The following is a 20,264-nucleotide window of genomic DNA, read 5'->3' on the forward strand; positions in this document are numbered from 1 at the left end:
GAAATGTTATTACAAGGGCCTACCCATGTGAAGTGATTCCTTCTGAGTGAACACAGTGAATCTGAATGCAGTAGATGTGACAGAAATGCATAAAAGTTATGCTAATTCAGCTCTGTTGAGTTCCGGTGTTGAGACGGCAAGACAAATCCTTAGGGACCGTCTACAAACTACAACACCGAAAAGAGATACAAAAATATTTTCAAAAATAAGTGCTGTATAACTAGCAAGATAAGACACAACCTTATTTAATCATTAAATGAATACATATTTTTGTTGTATCTCTTTTCGGTGTTGTAGTTTGTAGACGGTCCCTAAGTCTTGCCATCACAACACCGGGACTAAACAGAGCTAAATTAGAACGACTTTTATGCATTTCTTTCACACCTATTGCAGTCAGATTCACTGTGTTCACTCGGGAGGAATCACTTCACATGGGTAGGCCTTTGTAATGACGTTGCGAACATGCTAAGAGGCTAAAACCACGTTTAAAACTTGCCCGGTTTCAGCCTCCTGGGTGCAAACTGTAGCAGGAGGATAACAAGGTGTATGCAACACCGATTGTTTTTGTTTTTCTCGCCTCTGACAGCACTCCAAATATACAAACAACAGAGCTACGTGTTGAAATCGACCGTAATTCTCCTTTAACATAGGAAAATAGGGTCCAGGTTGAAAATAAATGGTAGATACCCTTTAAGTAAATGTCTACTGGCTGATTTCTCTGGTTCACTGTATATGCTCTTCATGAGAGCTTTTACATTTGCCCTTCTAAACACAAAAAGTCTCGCACTGTAGATCCTTCGGGAGAAATACGCTCGGGTTGTTTGAAATAAATGACTAGTCAGCATTTGAGTGATGGCCACCAAGGCCGAAGCTGCTTTTGTAATCAGTATACATTAAACATAAAAAAAAACCTTTTGCTCAGCAGAAAAGTTTTACATTGCGACTAGGAACGTGTATTTGTCTTTCATGTAATGGTATTGCCGTGGCCAGCTGTAATGATGGTATTGATTGTTGACCTTTGGCCGTAATAATTAGATTTTTTGCCTTCCCGCATGCAGCACAATTACCCTCTCAGTGCTACTCATATGAGCCGTCCAATAAGGACAGCCTCTCATAATTGGGACTTGTAGTCTAAGCGCAATATTGCCATTAGGAGCCGGAATGTTCTATTCATTTTGTCCGAACCGATAGGGAGTCGTTCACAATATGAGGCAAGTTAGATAACCAGTTCATTTCAATTTCCATTGCTTCATAATATGCGTGTTCATAATGCATGAGATTGAGCTAAATGTGTTTTTATCCATTGAGCCTTGGTAAGGATTTTGACTGATAATTAATGTGTTTTGAAAGTTTCCCGGAGATGATTGGAGATAGCTGTGCTTGTCAAGTATTGACAGTCGGGCTGTTTGGAGAATATCTTCATTGCCTCTGTCCGTCTCTCTTTCATCCCGTTTCTGTTCCGCTGTGTCTGTCTCCTCTTATCACCATCTTTTTTTCTCAGTCTTTCATTTTATCTCTGCATCTCGGATGTGAACACGTTCTCAAACACACATGCCAACCTTTTTAATTATCTCCTCTGCACATTCTCTCCTCCTCCTCCTCCTCCTCCTCCTCCTACTCCTCCTCCTCCGTGGTGGAAGAAGTATTCAGATCTTTTACTTAAGTAAAAGTACTAATACCACGCTGTAAAAGTCCTGCACTGAAAATGTTACTTAAGTAAAAGTATGTAAGTATCATCAGGAAAACTTACTTAAAGGCCCAATGTGTGGGAATATCTCCCATCTAGCGTTGAGATCATATATCGCAATCAACTCTCTCGCGCCACGCAGTCCAAAGTACGTATTACAGCTACGGTAGCCTTCACGCTTCAAAAAGCTGGTCTCTTGCTCTTTATCAATCTCCTTTTTATTTTTCTGGGCGAAGAAGAAGACTCCTGTTCCTGAAATTTGGATTTTGAATACGTGTGGTCCTCCATGTTTCCTTCCTCAAACTTGCCGGGGGCCGGGAAGCTACGATACCCGTTAGTAGCATTAGCAGCACCTGGGAGTTTATCATGTGACAGAGAAAACGTGAAAAGGCGGAGCAGTATGTCCTGTATGTCCCTTACCGGCTAACGTATTTCAAGATGGCGCATGAATATGGTAGCCTCGTGAGACCGTCCTGATCTCGCGAGCTCCAGTTTTCCACTCGCAGATCAGTCTGGCATCTTGAGATAGAGAAAATTTGGAGCCGTTTGCCAAACGACCAACCAATCAGCGTTGGTTTCGAGGCGGGTTTAGGTGTGACGCAACGGGAAGCGTCTATCACCAACATAGGTGGTGATAGACAGATGGTTTATCCAAGCAGCTAACCAGTATTTTCAGACAGCGGTAGCCCTAATTCTGTTAGCCGCTCGCTAATGCTTTTTTCTCTTGGATCCTTCTTTTGGAATATGGACCAGGAACCTGAAATGGTGCCTTTTATTCGTAAATTCTTGTTACACAAACGGCAAATATCCTTTACCGACATGTTGCTTGCATGCTGAGCTAACAAGCTATGTTTTGCCTGCAGCAGCAGGGGCTTGTGGTTGTATTTTCATACGCTTCGTTGATCTGATTGGTTGATCTAGCCCGTCTATCACCAACATAGGTGGTGATAGACAGATGGTTTATCCAATCAGCTAACCAGTATTTTCGCCTGAAAGTTCTCCAACGGTAAGTTCCCAGATGGATATGCCGAGCAAATGCGAAGCAATCCATCTGGCGGAGTCAGGTTATGAATATGGAGCGTCTACCCCAGTTCATGCGAATGCAAATGTAAAATTTCAAGCCAAAAGGAATACTTGTAATTGATGGTGGATGTAAATATTTTATGAAAAAGGACAATTTTGTGAATGGGAAACACAGATTTTGATAATGAACAACTAAACACGTTACACACTGGGGCTTTATGGTATTAAAAGTTAAAGAACTCAATGCACAAAAATCCTCCCATTTTAGAAACTGTAAACAGTTCTGTCAATCAATCATCCAATCATTTCAGCTGTTATATTGTTGAGTAGTTTAATGTATAATAAAACATATTTTATAAACGTGTTGTGTGTGAAAAAATCTTATTGTGTAAAGTAACTAGTAACTAAAGCTGTCAGATGAATGTAGTGGAGTAAAACGTACAATATTTCTCTCTGAAATGTAGCGGAGTAGAAGTAGAAAGTGACATGTTAAGAAAAGACTCAAGTAAAGTACAAGTACTTCAAATTTGTACTTAAGTACAGTACTTGAGTAAATGTACTTAGTTACATTCCACCACTGTCCTCTTCTTTCTTTAGACTCTGAACTCGGTGACCCCCCACCTGGACGTGGAGGAGTGCAGCATCTCTCTGATGCCCAGGAACCGCGAGAAGAACCGCAGCATGGACGTGCTGCCGCCGGACCGCTCGCTGGCCTTCCTCGTCACCACCGAGGGCGAGAGCAGCAACTACATCAACGCGGCGCTCGCCGACAGCTTCCTCCGGCCCGCCGCCTTCGTGGTGACGCCGCACCCGCTGCCCGGCACCACCACCGACTTCTGGAGGCTCTTGTACGACTACGGCTGCACCTCGGTGGTGATGCTCAACCAGCTCAACCAGTCCAACTCTGCCTGGGTAAGGGGAGATACTAGTCTCGCATTGCCAGACCTTCCTCCACGGCGCCGCGGAGGAGGGTCTGGCTAGTCCACACAGCATTCCGGGATGGGAGAAAAACGTGCTCTGGTTTACTGGCATTTCTTTAAACCAATAGCATAATATTGCGATATTTTGCATGTCAATGTACAGACGCCAAGTATCGATCTATTATTATATATGTGTTGGTCAGTTTGTCTGCTTGACAATCCCATTTTGCAGCAATAACATTGAAGTGAGATGAACAAACTGAGGGCCTGATTTACTAACACTAGCGCAGTTTGCGCTGCGTCTGTTTATGCGAGTTCGGTAATAGCGCACACTATGCTTCCACATTTTGCGTAGTATTTATCAACCCTGACACCCATCAGGCAATCAGCGTCTTTCTCCGCCCACTAGACCGTAAATTGCGCTGTAGCAAAGCGGTACTGGTGCTATGATATGGCTGAGTGCAGACTGCGATATTCCCACTGCTGATGCTAGGACTGTTTGAAATGATCCTGATGCCAATATTTGTAATGTAGCGAGGAGTTTAACAACTGCTGCAATGGGATGTGAACAATGAACGCTGAGTGGGAGATTCAATGTCATCTTTGATTTCTTCCAGTAACTCTAATATTGCATGGCTGCTTGATCTGTAACGCTAAATGATGTTGTGTTCACTGACAAAGTGTGATTCTTGTGTTTAAAAATATTTTCAGCCTCGCCTATGTCTTCGTCTTGCTCAAATTACTGTTGCCATTTCACCAGCGGCATATAAAGGTCTACGAGGAAACTCGACTGCGGCTGGTTTAGACCTGTTTTTAAGAGGCGGAGAATTTCCCCCGCAGAATAGCGGCGCTCTTGCAACAGTCTTAGTAAATACCACGGAATATATAATTAGGTGCACTTTGCGCTTATCCTCCCACCTTTTTGGGTGGAACTCCCACTTTCCCCACGACCCTCCCACGAACGCATATTGAAAGCGCAACTTGTCTCTTCTCGCTCATGTGGCAGACAATCTGCGATTTCACCCAAGTGCGCCCTGTTTGTAAATATGCCGCATCGGTTACGTCCGTCTTTGCGACCAATTAGCGCCTGGAAACAGGCGCAAACGGCTTGATAAATCTAGCCCTGAGACTTTTATCTTTTTAGATAAAACAGATGTTGACAAAGTTTCCTTTTTGGGGACATCATTTGAAATTCATAATTTGAAATTCGATAAAAGTTGCAATAATATCATATTGTGACATAAGTACCGTGATGATATCGTATCCCGAGGCCTCTGACGATCCCCTTCCCTACAAAATTGTAAAAAAGAACTTGTTTTGGTGGAACATGTGTACGTTCAAAAGTAGTTTTGGGTCGTGCAACAGAAAACTCCGATTGGACAGATAGTCTAGCTAGCTGTCTGGATTTACCCTGCAGAGATCTGAGGAGCAGTTAACCATAGTCCTCACAAATCCACCGGAGGTTAGAACGCCAACACAAAGAAAGAGGAATGGGACGGACATCCAGCCGAAATTAGGGACATCGGCGGGACCTCCGGCGTCACCTGAACGATCCTGGAAATGAAGCGTCGTGGATATGGACTAGGGGAGGACAGGGGCTGGTGAGCCAGCTGGAGATTAGATTGGCTACACATATCTTTGGGAGTAGAACTCATTTTGCTATTAACTTTCATCTTATCAGCCTCCCACTTGTAATGTAGCCATGGGTAACTTTAAAAGGCTCTGTGCGACAGCATCTGCATCACAGCTGGATTTAGATTAGTCCCATTCACATTCACTCTAGGGAAGCGAAGATTCAGCCGTCTGCATCGGTGCACCCACATGAAAGTGCCTGATGCGATTGCACTGATTGAAAAAGTGTACATGGATGGACTCTGAATTATTTATATTATCATTAGAGTCTGTGTCTTTATTATTTAGAAATAACCAATAATACTGACCAATAAGGTTTGACTCTCATAACAAATTACTCAAGTAAAAGTCCACATTTACCGTTTGAGGAACAAACTCCAGTAAAAGTAGAGAGCATGCTGATGGATTATGATATTATTAACAGAATTTATGTCAATAGATCATAATTAAATCTGTTCTTAAGCCTTTAATGGAAGTGAAAGTATTTCTGCGAACCTTTGAAATCGCAATGCAGGCTGCCTAGCAGCACAATTTGTCGTTTGCTTCAGAAGAACCTAAATAAATCAAATCAAACTCTCTGTACCATATTGAATAGCAGAGCATCATATTCCTTTGCGTTGCCTCGTATCGCATTGTGTTGAATCAGATCGCGTTGAGTCGCACTGCATTGCATTGCTCAAAGTGTCAAAAATACTCATCCAAAAAGTAGTTCATTTAGGGCAAGACCAAAACATTTGAGTATGGTTGGCAGGAGACTGGTTACACCTGTTACGGGCGTCCCGGACAGTGGAGTATATTTTGGACACTTTTGCGTTTGTATAGTGGACTTGAAGGAGGATGGAGTGACGGGTTTTTTCATGTCGTGGTATAGGTCTTAAATTTCATTTGTAATGGTCTTAAAAAAGTCTTATATTTGACATGGTGAAACCTGCAGAAACCCTGGTATTGCATGGGTAGTTGCTACAGTTGTATCTTTACCGTATGGCATCGTTGGCAAAGCATCGAGATGCGTATCGCATCGGCCTCAGACCGGGGATGCACATCTCTACTACACTCTAAGGCCGGTTACACACTAGATGTGTCGCAAGAGCGGGTCAGCTACGTGGCGTGTCCGTTTACATTTCGGCTCCCACGTTAACAGGTTAGAGCTTAAACGCCAAAAACGCGTGCCTGCTAGAAACAGAACCGACACCTATTTTTCACGCGACACGCAAGCGTGTTGGAAGCGTTTCCAGGCAAAATAGAATACAAAAAGATGTTTATTTGTCGTTTAGACACAAATACATATTAATAAATGACATGTTGATGTTTGAAAGTCTCTAGGTTTTGATATAAATGCAGATATAAATGTAATTAAAAAAAAAAATAAAAAATGGATTTTCTAATATTGCACCTGTCAATACTGCCTACTTTGCCGTCAATACTGCCGAGGTTGTCTTTGCTGTAATCAAATCAGTATATATTTATGTTTAACATGGTATTTCATTTTATCAATGGGAAACATCCATGTGTACAGACAAGGCTAGCAGCAGCAGCGCCGCGTCAGAAACATTTCTGGTGTGTAAAGACAGAAAAATCCACGCAGCCGCCACGCAGCTGACACACAACAGAAACGCCACGCTCACGCCACGCAGGCAGCGTGTAACCGGCCTAATAATACAGATATCACCACAGTATAATATTAGAGCAGGGCCTCTTAACATGTTCTGGACCTCATTTTTAAGGACCCAAAGTTCTTATGACCCCCAACACAGAGTTGTCATGTCCAATTGCTTTTGTTTGTTTGTGTTTTAACAGCGTTATCATATAGAAAGGATAGATTTGTATTATTCATTCAGCTTACTGAGGTTTAACTTCTTCCACCAGAGCAGCTTTTCCTCTGAGAAATGTACAGCACGTATTACCTAAAGAAGATATGGGGAGTGTAGAGTGTCGGGGCCAATTTCCTACCAGTTCCAAACAGTAAGCTGAAAACCAGAGCAAAAGGTATAGAAACAAAAAAAAAAAAGAAACAAGATAAGCTGTCAGCCGCTCTCCCTAAGCCAGCACACTGTCCTGCAAAGAGCTATTCCTCCTGCCTGAGAAATCCAAAAAACAGCCTTGTAGGTGTGGGTATTGTCAAAGAGTAGAAGGCAGCGTACTAACCTCCATCAGTCTGACATGCACCTTATTGAGCTGCTTACTGTAACGAATGTAAAACAAATAATAATTATTGGACACAGGAATGATCATTCATATCAGTTAAGGGACCATTCGGTATTTATGGAATGGACCACCGGAGGAAAATAGGGGTGGGTCATGTCTTTTTATTCTTTGTTGAGGGTGGGGGGGGGTCATCCAACATTTTGTAGTCCAGAGGGGGGGGGGGTTTACCCATTTTTTGTATTCATAGAAACAGCAACATTTCAAAGTGGCTTGTTTTGGTGCATATTTTTCCATATAGCTCTCAGTCTCGGCCCTCCTTCGCTACCAGACGGCTCTGACCAAAGAATTTCCAATAGGTAGACCGGCTTTGGTCTGACCCATGAGTTTGGCTGTGGGGCACGGGGAGCACTGCCCCCCCTGGTGGCTGAAACAGATAATTGCATTGTTTAAAAAATGAGCGGAATAATTACGTCTGGCATGACCAGATATTTTATAAATATCTTAGCTAAATAACACAAACCAACTAAATGGTGTTAGGTAATACATCTGATTTCATATACTGCTTTAGTAAAAAAAATATTTCCTGGCTGACGATGGGAGTAGCAAAAAAACCCGAAAATGACTGTTCCACTAGTCTGGACATCTTACCGTGCCAAGGTTGCAATAAATGTTTCCTAAATGCCACATTTGATGTCAGCTTACTAATTGATTGCAGGTTTTGTGTAGATTTGGACCTACGTTTATTCCACTTTGTTTAAACGGCGAAGTGGAGGAAGCCTAGTGACGAGTCCATAGCAATCAGTTTGTGTGTTGAATGTTACCCAGAGTGCTTTGCTGAATGGTCTCAATGTTTTATCGTTTTATTTCATGTGAATACTAGTTTACTAGAGGAGTAACTTAGTATTTGAAGTAATGCAGTAATGTAGGAAGTGTGCATTTAGTTTCCATGCTTATTGTGTTTCCACAACTATTTTAGTGAGTAAATCTACTGAAATGGCCACCACACCATAACAGAGGAGTGGGATGCGTCAGATGAGAAAGCAGAGGTTTAATCACGCATGTCATTGCTGTAAAAAAACAACAGTAATCTGTATATCTTGGTCAAGCGCAAACCAGTGCAGAAGGTATTGATAAATTGTTGGGGGAGGGTCATAGAAAAATTATTACTGGCGAGGTGAGGGTGTCTATTTTGACTAAAGGTCCCAAAACTCCTCCGGTGGCCCCTGAAATAAATAACCAACAGTCCCTAAATAAATTGAATCGTCGGACAATCCGATATAGAGTCAGTTTTCATGTAGCTGATAAATAAGGCCACACAGAATCTGCGGATGCAGAATTCCGCAGAATTTTCCTCAGAATTTTCCCCAGAATCTTTTCAGCCTAAAGCAGAAGCAGTCTGCAAAATTTCGCAGATTTTTATTCTGGATCACCGCTGAAAACTTTAAAAAAGACATGTGGGGCGGTATTCACAAAGCATCCTATCCTATCACTACCACGAGTCCTCCTAAACAGCACTACAGAGTTTCCTCTTGAGATGTGTTCACAAAGCATCATTGAATTTCTTCACTTTCATTCAGAGCACTGGGCAGAAATCACATCGCGTCAACACCCGCCATGGGCCATCGCGATGCTTTGTTTTAATTAAACAGTCGGATTCCCGAGAGACCCGTTTAGTCAAGAACAATGAGAAGGAGCCGGGTCGACCCAGTTGCTATGGGTGACATCATGTTTCATGAATGAACCTACGTGCTATGCTTAGAGCCATTGGTTGACAGGTGACCCATCTGTGTCACTGTGAACTACAATATCACACAAACATAAATACACAGGAGCACGAGGAACCGCTTCAATTCAATTATAGATGGATGGATGGATGGATGGATAGGTGGATGGATAGATGGATGAATAGATGGATGGATATATGGATGATTTATGGATAGATAGCTGGATGGATAGATGGATGGATAGATGGATGGATAGATAGATAGATAGATGGATAGATAAATGGATGGATGGATAGATAGATGGATGGTTAGATGGATATATGGATGATATATGGATAGATAGATGGATGGATAGATGGATGGATGGATAGATAGATAGATAGATAGATAGATAGCATCAGCATGTGATATTTTTTCAGCAATAAATCATCATACTTTGATGTGATAATTCCACACATCACAGTATGCACCGACTTGATAATCTAGCGGCGGCCATGAAATCAGCTTTATTTATGTATTCATTGCAGTTGGTGCTTTTTTAATGTGCACTTAATGATCTGTTCAAAAAGATTGGGGTCTGAAGAGCGCACGTTTGGTTTGATGAATCATTCAGACAGAAAGCTGAGATATCTTTTTAAAGTTTATCAGCGCTGAAAACTGTACTTTTCCCAGTGTGCAAACGGTTGTCCTCTCTGGTGTTGTTGGATTGTTTCGACTCTCAGAGCAACAACTTGTGACACAGCATTATCAGCAATAGCTGGCAATTACTCACTGGAATGTGATGTCAGCTAGCCAGAACAATTTGATAGGTGCAAGTAATGATTATTTTCATTTTTGATTTCAAATAGTTGTTGCAAAAAAAATGCCATTGACATTTTCTCTGAACCTAAGGTCATTAGATTTCTTTAGTTCTTTTTAAACGGTTCACAGTCACTCCTTATACCGTCCAAGGTCATATAAAGGAAAAATGTTGTTAAGTCATTTTTGCTTAATCAACACATTACCTCAGCACTAGGCCTGGAATTTCACTATTTTAGGTGCAAGGCCACTCTGCCCTTGGTGTTGGGAATGTTTTGGCCATTTTCAGAGCAGCAAGGCCATCAAATAAACAATGATTGAAAGTCCACAGAAATAATGTTTTTAATGTTTAACGTAAGGGTTAAGGATGATTATATTTAATATTGTACAACGTGATGTATTGGTATTTACAAATGACCCATATTTGTAGAAACTCTTTTACTCGTTTACTCAGTCACAGCTTTGCGGCATGGGGACATCAGGATGAGTTGGATGAAGTCTACATCGTGGGTGCTAGATTTGTGTCCAACCGTGGTCGCAATTAGCCCGGGTTATCGGCGCTTCATACGAGGCTCAAAATCAAAACCCTCCACTGGTTTTGTGTGCAGCATTTCCTTTGATGTTGTCCAATGAGAATTCAGAATTTTAACAAAAGACGCTTGTGTCTATAAACTGTATGGGAAGAGGCAAAGGATAAAACGGCGAAATCGGCTGGGACATTGTGGGCGGGGCATCAAGGCCACTGTGGCTGCAGGCAATATCATTTTTTGACGGCCAAAGGGCCGTGACCATCATTCAATTCAATTTTATTTATAGTATCAAATCATAACGATTAGAGTTATCTCAAGACACTTTATAGATAGAGTAGGTCTAGACCACACTCTTTAATTTACAGAGACTCAACAATTCCAGTAATTCCCCCAAGAGCAAGCATTTGCGAGGCGAGGAAAAACTCCCTTTTAGGAAGAAACCTCAGACCGACCCACGCTCTTGGTAGGCGGTGTCTGATGGTGCCGGTTGGGGGTGTGATGAACAGTAGCAATAATAGTCACAATAAAGATAATGGAACTATGACTAGAAATAGTAGTTGTAGTAGTTCATGGCGTAGCAGGGCACTGCAGGGCGTAGCAGGGTGTAGCAGGTAGGGCTGGGCATCGTTCAAAATCTTTCGATCCAGTGCCAATTTCGATACCTCAGTTTCGATGCCGGTTCCTAACGATACTTTTTTCGATACCATATGTTTTAAAATCCATTTCAACATCAACAAAAATACATTAAACACAAAGCTTTTATTTTCCACCTTAATTGTGAATCAAAACAGTTATCAAAATTAGACGATTTTGGTAAAACTGCTCACTCAGAGTAACATTATTAAAAGTGCCTTGCCCTTGCAAGCTCAACCTGTCAGTCACTCATCAGGGCAGAGAAACCACTGTGCCTTGCTTGTCTAAGAGGAAGTGTAACATCAACAGCACAGCGACTGCTTTCAGCTCACCAATAATATCCATAGATTAATATCGTATCGCAGCAAACACTGTCTATGTAAAGTGTGTGTGTGTCTGTGTGTGTGTGTGTGTGTGTGTGTGTGTGTGTGTGTGTGTGTGTGTGTGTGTGTGTGTGTGTGTGTGTGTGTGTGTGTCGATCGGAGCTCCGCTCTGTGTCAATATGCAGAGAGGACAGATAAGCTTACTTTCGGTGCCATAAAAGTATCGAAGTTCGGTACCCAGCCCTAGTAGCAGGGCGTAGCAGGGCACTGCAGAGGCGTTACAGGGTGTAGCAGGGTGTTCGAGGGTGTAGCAGGGTGTTAGAGGGCGTAGCAGGGTGTAGCAGGGCCTAGCAGTCATGGCCCCCGTAAATCCCTGCCTTGCTCAGCACTACTTATAATCGCAGGTACAACCCTGCTTATGAATGTGGGTGGAAATCAGCTGATTTTAAATTCAAAAATAAACAGGACTGCTCATATGACCATTTCTTCTGTTGTGTGTAGGAGGGAAGGGGAATTCCAACGTATTTGATATTCGTGGGTTTTACTCTGCCCTTTCCATATCCCTTCCACCTGTGTTACGTTGGATTCCTGCTCAACATTTCCACCATGCCTGTCAGCTGCAACCTGTCCTCCTTCCTCTGTCACTCTTTTCCCTCTTCTCCCTCCTTGTCTCTCGCTGCCAGTGGATTCACAGTTCACTCCCCCGACACACACACTCACACACTCACACACGCTCACACTCCGTTTGCCCTCCTGCGTTGCAGTCGCCGGTCTCCTGTCTGAATGTATAAATATTTATCTCTCCTCCTGCCCAATGTCACCTGGCAATACCCTTGTGTCATCGTGAAATGCCATTATCACTTCCGACTCCAGGGGTCCCCTCAACCCCAAAGTCACCGCAGAACTCGTCAGCGTGTCAACGCCGCTCCCCCGCAGGTTTTCTCTCTCTCTCTCTCTCTCTCTCTCTCTCTCTCCTCTCGGCCCGATTTGAAGCGGCAGGGACGGGACACCTTGGCTCTCGCGAGCGCCAACCTCTGGGCTAACTTCCTGTTTATCTCTCCCAGGCATGGCCAAGGTCTCCGTCTCCATTAATTTATAATGTGCTAATGGTAATGATTTGGACTCATGAATAATTCAAGCTGGGCGATCGCGGCTCATGTGAAGGATTGTTCCTGGCGACGAGCGGGTTGTGTTTTTGGCTCATTTAATTTACGGTTGCTATTTGTAGATAATCATTGTCATTTAGGCTAATTGTCTCTGCTGTCAATACTCAGGTGTCTTGTTACTGGGCTGCACCGTCAAGGCTGCTGACACCAGGGTCTGTCCTGCCTCCAGCAACAGGGGGCTAATCACCTCTCCTTTTCTTTTCTCCTTTCCTTTCCTTTCCTCTCCTCTCATCTTCTCTCCTCTTATTTTCTTTTCTCCTTTCCTATCCTCTTCTTTCCTATCCTCTTTTCTCCTCTCCCCTTTCTCACTATCCTCATCCTCTTCTCTCCTTTCCTCCTCTTTTCTTCTCTCCTCATGCTCTCCCTTCTTTCCTCCCTTGTTTTCTCCTCTCCTCTTCTCGCCTTTCCTCTCCTTCCCTTTTCTCTGCTCTCTTCTCCTTTTCTTCCCTTTTCTCTTCTCACTCTTTTTCTTCCCTCCCCTCTTTTCTCCTCTTCTTCTTTCCTCTCCTCTCTTGTTTGATAGGTTGTGTTATGTTTTCTATTTAATTTGTATTTTATTTAGGTTTTTCTTTTTTTTTCTTGACTTGTTTTTGATTTATGTGATTGTGATTCTTCTCTGAAAAATGTCCAATAAAGGGACTTTAAAACCCCAAACCGCTTCTCTCTCTCTCTCTCTCTCTCCACCCCACCCCCCCTCCCCCACCCCCTCTTCCCTCTCCCCTCTCTCCAGCCTTGTCTGCAGTATTGGCCTGAACCGGGGTTGCAGCAGTTTGGGCCAATGACGGTGGAGCTTCTGTCCAGGACGGCCGACGATGATGTAATCATCCGTCTCTTCCGGGTTCAGAACATCACTCGGGTAGGTGGATTCCCCACATCAGTCCCACGCTCCTACTTATAGAGATGATGGATAGAGCCAATCATTGATATTTGAATATATCTGGTAAATCAGGAGCAACCTCTTGTCAAAATACATGCAAAAAACATTTTTTCCAAATAAGAATTTACGAGGTGTGAATTTTAGATTAGAGGTACACCTTAATGTACTGCAATCCAGACATTGCATTTGTGCCACCCCCCGGCGGAAATTGGGTCTTATTGCGTCTTTCCATTGACTTTGTTATGCAGTCACGCCACCTCTAAATTTGAACACACCGTTAGACGACAGTTATTGTGAGCCAGCTGGCTGTGTTAGCAACCATGTAGCTTGGCTAAGGTGGAAAAATGATTGATAAACCTTTACTGTCAACTGATAAGTTTGGTCATTGTTCTGGACAATTTATATTTTGTGATCATATCAGCTCCTTCGCTGGCAAAACACTGTATTGCATCTCAGCTGTAATTACAGGAGATATTGGGAATGTCTGACATCTACAACATGTCCCACAAAAAGAATTGTTTGAACAAACCAGTGCCAAAAAGACTGCAAAGACACTGTAGTCAGATAAAATACTGCAGTAGTACTAATACAGTCGCTTTAGCTCATTAAGCGGGAGCTCTATACCCTACTCCAGGGATCCCCACCTGCTTTGCCTGGAGGCCACTTCTGCAAAAATACCAGGAAGCCAGGGGCCAGTAAATAAACAAACATTAATAATATGTATCAGGTAAAAACAACTCTGCATACAGCAATTGTCATTTGCCAAATCAGACACAGTGGTTTAGGGTTGGTATGAGATGGCAAAATATAGGCAGATTCATCTATCCACTTTTCTTTGAATTGCATTTTTTTCAACCTTTCCACATTTGCGGTCCTCACTCATCGTTGCCAAGAGGCAAATCCAGTCCCAGCCGCACGCACAGGTCAGGTGTACGCTGGGTCATTTCTAGGATTTAAGCACATTCAGGGCTTAGCCCGGACCTCTGTCCTACTTTATTTAAATTTTTTTATGAACAATGCTTTTTATGCACTTTATGGCACCTTTATGGCAACTTTTTTTTACATTCCAAGTACAAAAAGATAGTCCCAGTGTGAATCAATTCATTTTCATAGTGAGTTAGAAAATGGTCGACGGGCCACCTGGTTGAGTACACAGTCTGCTTATGTCTGATTTGACTTAATGGCAAAGGGCTCAAAATATGTTGCACAGTAAGAAACAAAAAAAGAGATTAGCCAATTAGGCTACTTTCCTATTTGCATGGTGGTTGTCTTACTCCTGAAACAGAACTGTAACCCTTTAGAGGTGGGGAACAGAAATGGATTTCTCTTAAAATAATGAATTATGGCCAGTGGGATCAGAAGTTCTATGTTTGACTACGGAGCCCAGTATTAACCAAACAATACACCAGGAATGACTCAAACACAGTTATACTTTCTTTGAGAAACAAAATCGCTTCCCTTTTATTGCATGGATGGGAAGGATAAGCCAAAAAACATATGGAAATTACACACTTTAAATTACACAAATCTTACCCGGGTAAGTAGAAAAATAAAACATGTAAACAAAACTCACAGCTTTGATTTAAAGTTCGGAATCGCTCACCGATGCGTTTTCTTCATGAGGGAGACGTCTCTGCTGCACTCTCACAGGTCCAGGGCTCCACACTGGATTGCTTTTAAGAGTTTTTAATCCGAGTTTTAACGACTTTTATTGAAAGTGAACTCTGCTCCGTGCAGGTCAACAGTCCGAGCTTCTTCCTGATTGGCTGACCGCACGTCCCCACCCCATCTCCTTCAAAATAAACTTCCTATTTATGTTGAATTGCTTTTTAGACAAATATGTTTTTAATCTTTAACATTAATAACATACTTAATGAATTGACTTTTTAATATACACTTTTTTTTAATATAGATTTTAAACCTTGGTTACAGAACCCTGACCAGCCAAAATAACCTGGCTGAGAATGTGTCAGAAAGGTGTTGTTGTGAATTTATACATATGCACAGTTTAATCCAAGGTACTCAAACTCTCTCAAAAAGAGAATGTTTATAGATTCAACATAATGCTGACATCTTTTTCCCAAGGTTGATGTTCAGCCATTGGGGATTTTTCACTCTTATATTGAGGTGACGTGTGTTGTTGTTGAGACGTTCCTGAGAGCAGGCGTGCTCCACAGTTGGCAACCTTTGAGTGGTATGGCAGTGCATAGAATTTCCTGTTATTTTCTCCTCGTAAACACTGTAGAGTTTTACAATACTGCAAATATATCTCTGAACTCAACCGGGCCCCCCGATGACAGCAGTGCATGGTGAAAGGCTGCACCTATGTCAAGGTTTCTTAGTTTCCCTTATGAGACCTATTTACTGTACACATTGTCCACCCTATTTTTCCCTAACCTCCTTGAATGAAAGGATGTAATTGCCTTCCATTTGCTGTCTTCACAGCGCAAACATACATTAAGATCCAAGTGTGAACTCTGAATCACTCTTTAAGTTGCCTGGATATGTCAGCTTGACAACGTTAATGGCCAAATTGCTGTATGAATGTCTAATTTGCTTATCAAATGAGATGTTTTTGGCTTAATGTTGGGCATGAACAAAAACACTTGCCCAGCTTTGTGTTGCTGTGGGAGGCATGGCCTGGCACTGAATCAATTCATTTATTTTTAAGAGAGCTAATGAAGCCTGATACTTCTATAATGATGCAGAATGGTGACCTAGGTCCCAGCTGGTGTTTGTTGTTCCCAGCAGTCAGAATAATTTGCTACATAATAATCCTACTTTGCACAAAGCAACTGTATCAACAGTACGGCAATGTTATTAGTTACGTATCGTCCCGAGACTTGTTTAATAAGCAGATATGGGCCTGTTACGCAAGTATGTGATATTAAAACAAACAGAACTTATATTATAAAACTCTGAAACACATTTCTTGATTTTGACCATATCCAATATTTCAGTATAGCTTTTTTGTGTGAATATGTTTGTAGGTTGTGTGTGTGTGTGTGTACCCATGTCTGAGTGTTGTCTGAGGAGTTTAGCTTAGCTCCAGCTTCCACTTTAGCTCCAATCCTTTGACCTCAGTAGCCTCAGTAGGTTCTCGGCAGTCTCCTGTAGATTCTTCCAGCAGCTGGTTGATCACGTGTCCTTGTCGTGAAGCCTCCTTTAGTTGTCAAAACCCTCCTAGCTCCCGCGCCCCCTCACCCCTTACCCACCCCTCACGCTGGCCTAAACCTCCCCCTGTCAGTGCCCCTGTCACCCTTCCACTCCTACCCGACCCCTCGAATATCTCGACACCTTGTCAAAAACTGTTCCCACGTGACTCTCTGCAGGATCCTGAAGAGACAGACACCACAGAGCAAGACACCGATAGCCTCTGTCCCAAGAAGGTACTCCACTGTCCTGAAGATACAGCAAAAAATGCCACGAGTTGCCAAGCAATAATGAACTGTGATAACAGATCATATTTAGTGTAACGCCATTGTTAGGATGATTGCCCCTCACGCCAGTGTCGTATAGTTAATGCTTGTGTTCCTCCAAATTAAAGGTGCCTTGTGGAGTTTTTGACCACTAGTAGTACTATGGAGCAGTGGTATAATAGGCGGCTCCCTGTTTATTTGTATCTTTGTGTGCATGCGCCAGGACACACATTCACGCTATTCCGTGCACAGGAACTTAAGTTGTGTTTCCTCCAAGCAGTTCAGTTTGGTTTGTTACACTTTAGAACGGTTACTTTCGCATTTCCATTAGCAAAAGTTGTGGATAGTACTTGGTACTTTTTTTTTTGGTACCACCTCAGTCGAGGTTCCAAGCAAGCTTAGTCAATACTAGAAGGTGGAGTTAAAACACTGCAGACCACTGGTTGGTCAAAGAAAATCATCACTAGCGCGACATCCTGTAATAAGCCACCATTTTTAAATAGCCAAGCTATCATCAATAAAGATCCCAATTCGCTCCACCCAGATAAAAAAAAAAAATGGAAATGGCAGCCTGCAAAACTAAGCCGAACACTAAGCATTACACTAAGTACACTACGGCGTAATATTGATAAAGTGTAGACCCTGAGGGTGAAATCTGCTTTTCTTCTCTCCCAGCTGTTATCCACCTTTTCTTCAGCAGAAAAGCTCTGATACTGCCATTTACGCTACCTGCCCGACGCCAAACAGCACGCAGCTGAAGTTAGCAACTAACTGCTGGACGTAGTGAAGCATGTAGCACGGCCAAAGTCCAGCCTCGAGTATTAATATAGGGGCCGGCGACCTCTAGCTCACCCGGTAGAGTGTGCGCCCCCCAGAGTCCTTGGCAGCGGCCAGGGTTTGATCCAACCTGCGGCCCTTCGCTGCGTGTTATCCTCCCTCTCTCTCCCCCATTTCTCAGCTATCTGTACTATCTAATAAAAATGCATAAAAAGCCCAACAAGTAATGTTTAAAAAAAAATAAATAAAAAAAACAACATGGATGGAAATGTAATTATATGATGTTAAAGGTGCTGTAGTTAAGATTGTGAAGATCCAGGACTTAGCCAAAAAATGTGAACATCAACAACTTCTCAGTCCCTCCCCCCTTTCTGCTAAAGCCCAAAATGGTCTCCTAAGCCCCTCCCCCCACAAGGGAGAATGAATGCGTGTGCATAAGCAGTGATTGACACGCAGTTAGACACCCCCCCCCTGGCCCTGATTGGTGCATCTAAACAGGGAGCGGTGGATTTTTGCAAATCGCACTACAGGCTGTAGGTGGTGTTTTTTAATGACCTGCTTCATGTATTTCTACTGGAACATATGGTCAGTTTCAGCAGATATGACAGAACGTTAGTCTTACCTACTGCACCTTTAACTATGTTTACATTCATGAGTTCTCACTTTAATGTTGTAAGTACAGTACACTGCTATGTACTGCATCTTTAACAGCCAATTAGAAGTTAGGAACAGGAGCTCCTCACAGTTAAAACAGGTTTCAAGTGTTGACAGAAAAAAACAGATAGTTTGAATGAGTTTGTGATTTGCTGTGGGTGTGCGGTGTGTTAATGCATATATAATGTCTTCTATTGGAAAAAAAAAATCAAACTGTTCTCACATCTTTCTCCCCCCCCCCCCCAACAACTCCTCTTGGTCTCTAAAGCTTCAGGAAGGCCAGCTTGTGGTGCGTCACTTCCAGTTCCTGCGCTGGTCCCCGTACCGCGACGTGCCCGACTCCAAGAAAGCCTTCCTCAGCCTTTTGGCTCAGGTTCACAACTGGCAGATGGAGTGTGGAGAGGGACGCACCATCGTCCACTGCCTGTGAGTCCACTTACATCCATCTGCACTGTGTCTGTGTCTGTGTGTGTGTGTGTGTGTGTGTGGCTGGCTGTGTGTGTGTGCGTGTGTTTGTGTGTGCATATGTGTTTTGGATTTAACCCTCCTGTTGTCCTCGGGTCAAATTTGACCCATTTTCAAACTTGCTTTATCAGAAATGTTTTGTTGTTGTTGTTTTTTTTTAAACCAGATTGCCCAAAAATAACTGAATGAAGTTGGCTAGAAGCCCAGGTTTGACGCATCATTGCTTGATTATTTATATTTATGCAAACAGGTGCGATTATGTGCTGCCGTTTAAAAAAATGTAAATGGTTTCAAAACAGTACCCTGTCTAAACTTGGACATATACCAGTCTATCCCTTAACAAACGTTCCTCTGATCTTAACTACTAGTCCAAATAATTCATCATTTGTGCTTGGATTCCTTTACTGCATTATGTATAAATGCATATAAATGAAGTTTATTGACCATGATTTCAAAAAAGAAGTGTAAAACAACAAGAAAAAAAATATATCTTGAAAACAAGAGGGGGAGGAAACAGGTGCATGGTCGACGGGAGGACAGTACGAGGGTTAAGCTGCAGTCTACAGTATATTCAAAAGTAAATAAATTCAACATCATAGACGTCCAGGGTTTCCCTCGGAAAACCTGTTAGGCTCGGAGGAAAGTGTCTTTTACTCCAAATCTTTTTATTGGTTTTCAATGACAATACAGAATAAAACATCATAAACAGTATACAGTAAGATATTGTCCATTACTAACCCCTAACATAAAAGAAAAAGAAAAAAAAAAAATTCGAAAGTGTCTTTTTCCGATGAGGGCCCGGCTGGGGCCAGTCCCAGACTGATGGCAGCATTAATGTAGAGCCCAATAGTTTCAGTGATGCCAAAGCTAAGAATTTCAAAAAGCTATTAGACAGACTCCATAGGGCCTTACATGAAGTCAGAGCTGAAAGCTAACTGGATATTGAAAAAATAGGACTACTTCTATACTATTCCAACCGAGTCACCCTACTGTAACTGGAGTTAAAAAAAAAAAAACGTCATTACATTGTTTTAGGCCTGGTGGGGTCAGCTTAGGCCCGGTGGGCCACCTGGCTTGCAGTGATGTATGTGTGACTAGTACTACTAAATATTTGTGGTACTTAACATTATGGTTATAGGATGTGCAATGCCTGATAGGGTACTGGTGCAATATATATATGTGTGTGTATATATATATATATATATATATGTGTGTTATATATATATATATATATATATATATATATTTGTGTGTATATATATATATATATATATATGTATATGTGTATATATATATATGTATATGTATATATATATATATATATATATATATATATATATGTGTGTATATATATATATATGTATATGTGTATATATATATATATATATGTATATGTATATATATATATATATATATATATATGTATATATATATATATATATATATATATAAATATATATATATATGGTATGTTATTATGCATTACATTAT

At 42.0% G+C, this 20,264-nt stretch overlaps 1 protein-coding gene across 9 annotated transcripts in view; it reads left to right on the top strand.

Moving 5' to 3' along the window:
- The window catches only part of LOC120571198 (receptor-type tyrosine-protein phosphatase U-like), a 243,153-nt gene that overhangs the window by 217,896 nt on the left and 4,993 nt on the right, over nt 1–20,264 (top strand). For 5 of the 9 annotated variants that reach the window (XM_039819981.1, XM_039819980.1, XM_039819982.1 and 2 more), the window contains 3 exons: nt 3,308–3,622; nt 13,312–13,437; nt 18,577–18,734. In XM_039819981.1, the coding sequence (XP_039675915.1) occupies nt 3,308–3,622; nt 13,312–13,437; nt 18,577–18,734 (599 nt within the window). Of the gene's footprint in view, nt 1–3,307; nt 3,623–13,311; nt 13,438–16,790; nt 16,848–18,576; nt 18,735–20,264 lie in introns of all 9 variants that reach the window. The other 4 variants (XM_039819974.1, XM_039819976.1, XM_039819975.1 and 1 more) reach the window with 1 other exon arrangement.

This window comes from Perca fluviatilis, chromosome 13 (genome assembly GCF_010015445.1).
Source record: "Perca fluviatilis chromosome 13, GENO_Pfluv_1.0, whole genome shotgun sequence".
NCBI classification, from domain to species: domain Eukaryota; kingdom Metazoa; phylum Chordata; class Actinopteri; order Perciformes; family Percidae; genus Perca; species Perca fluviatilis.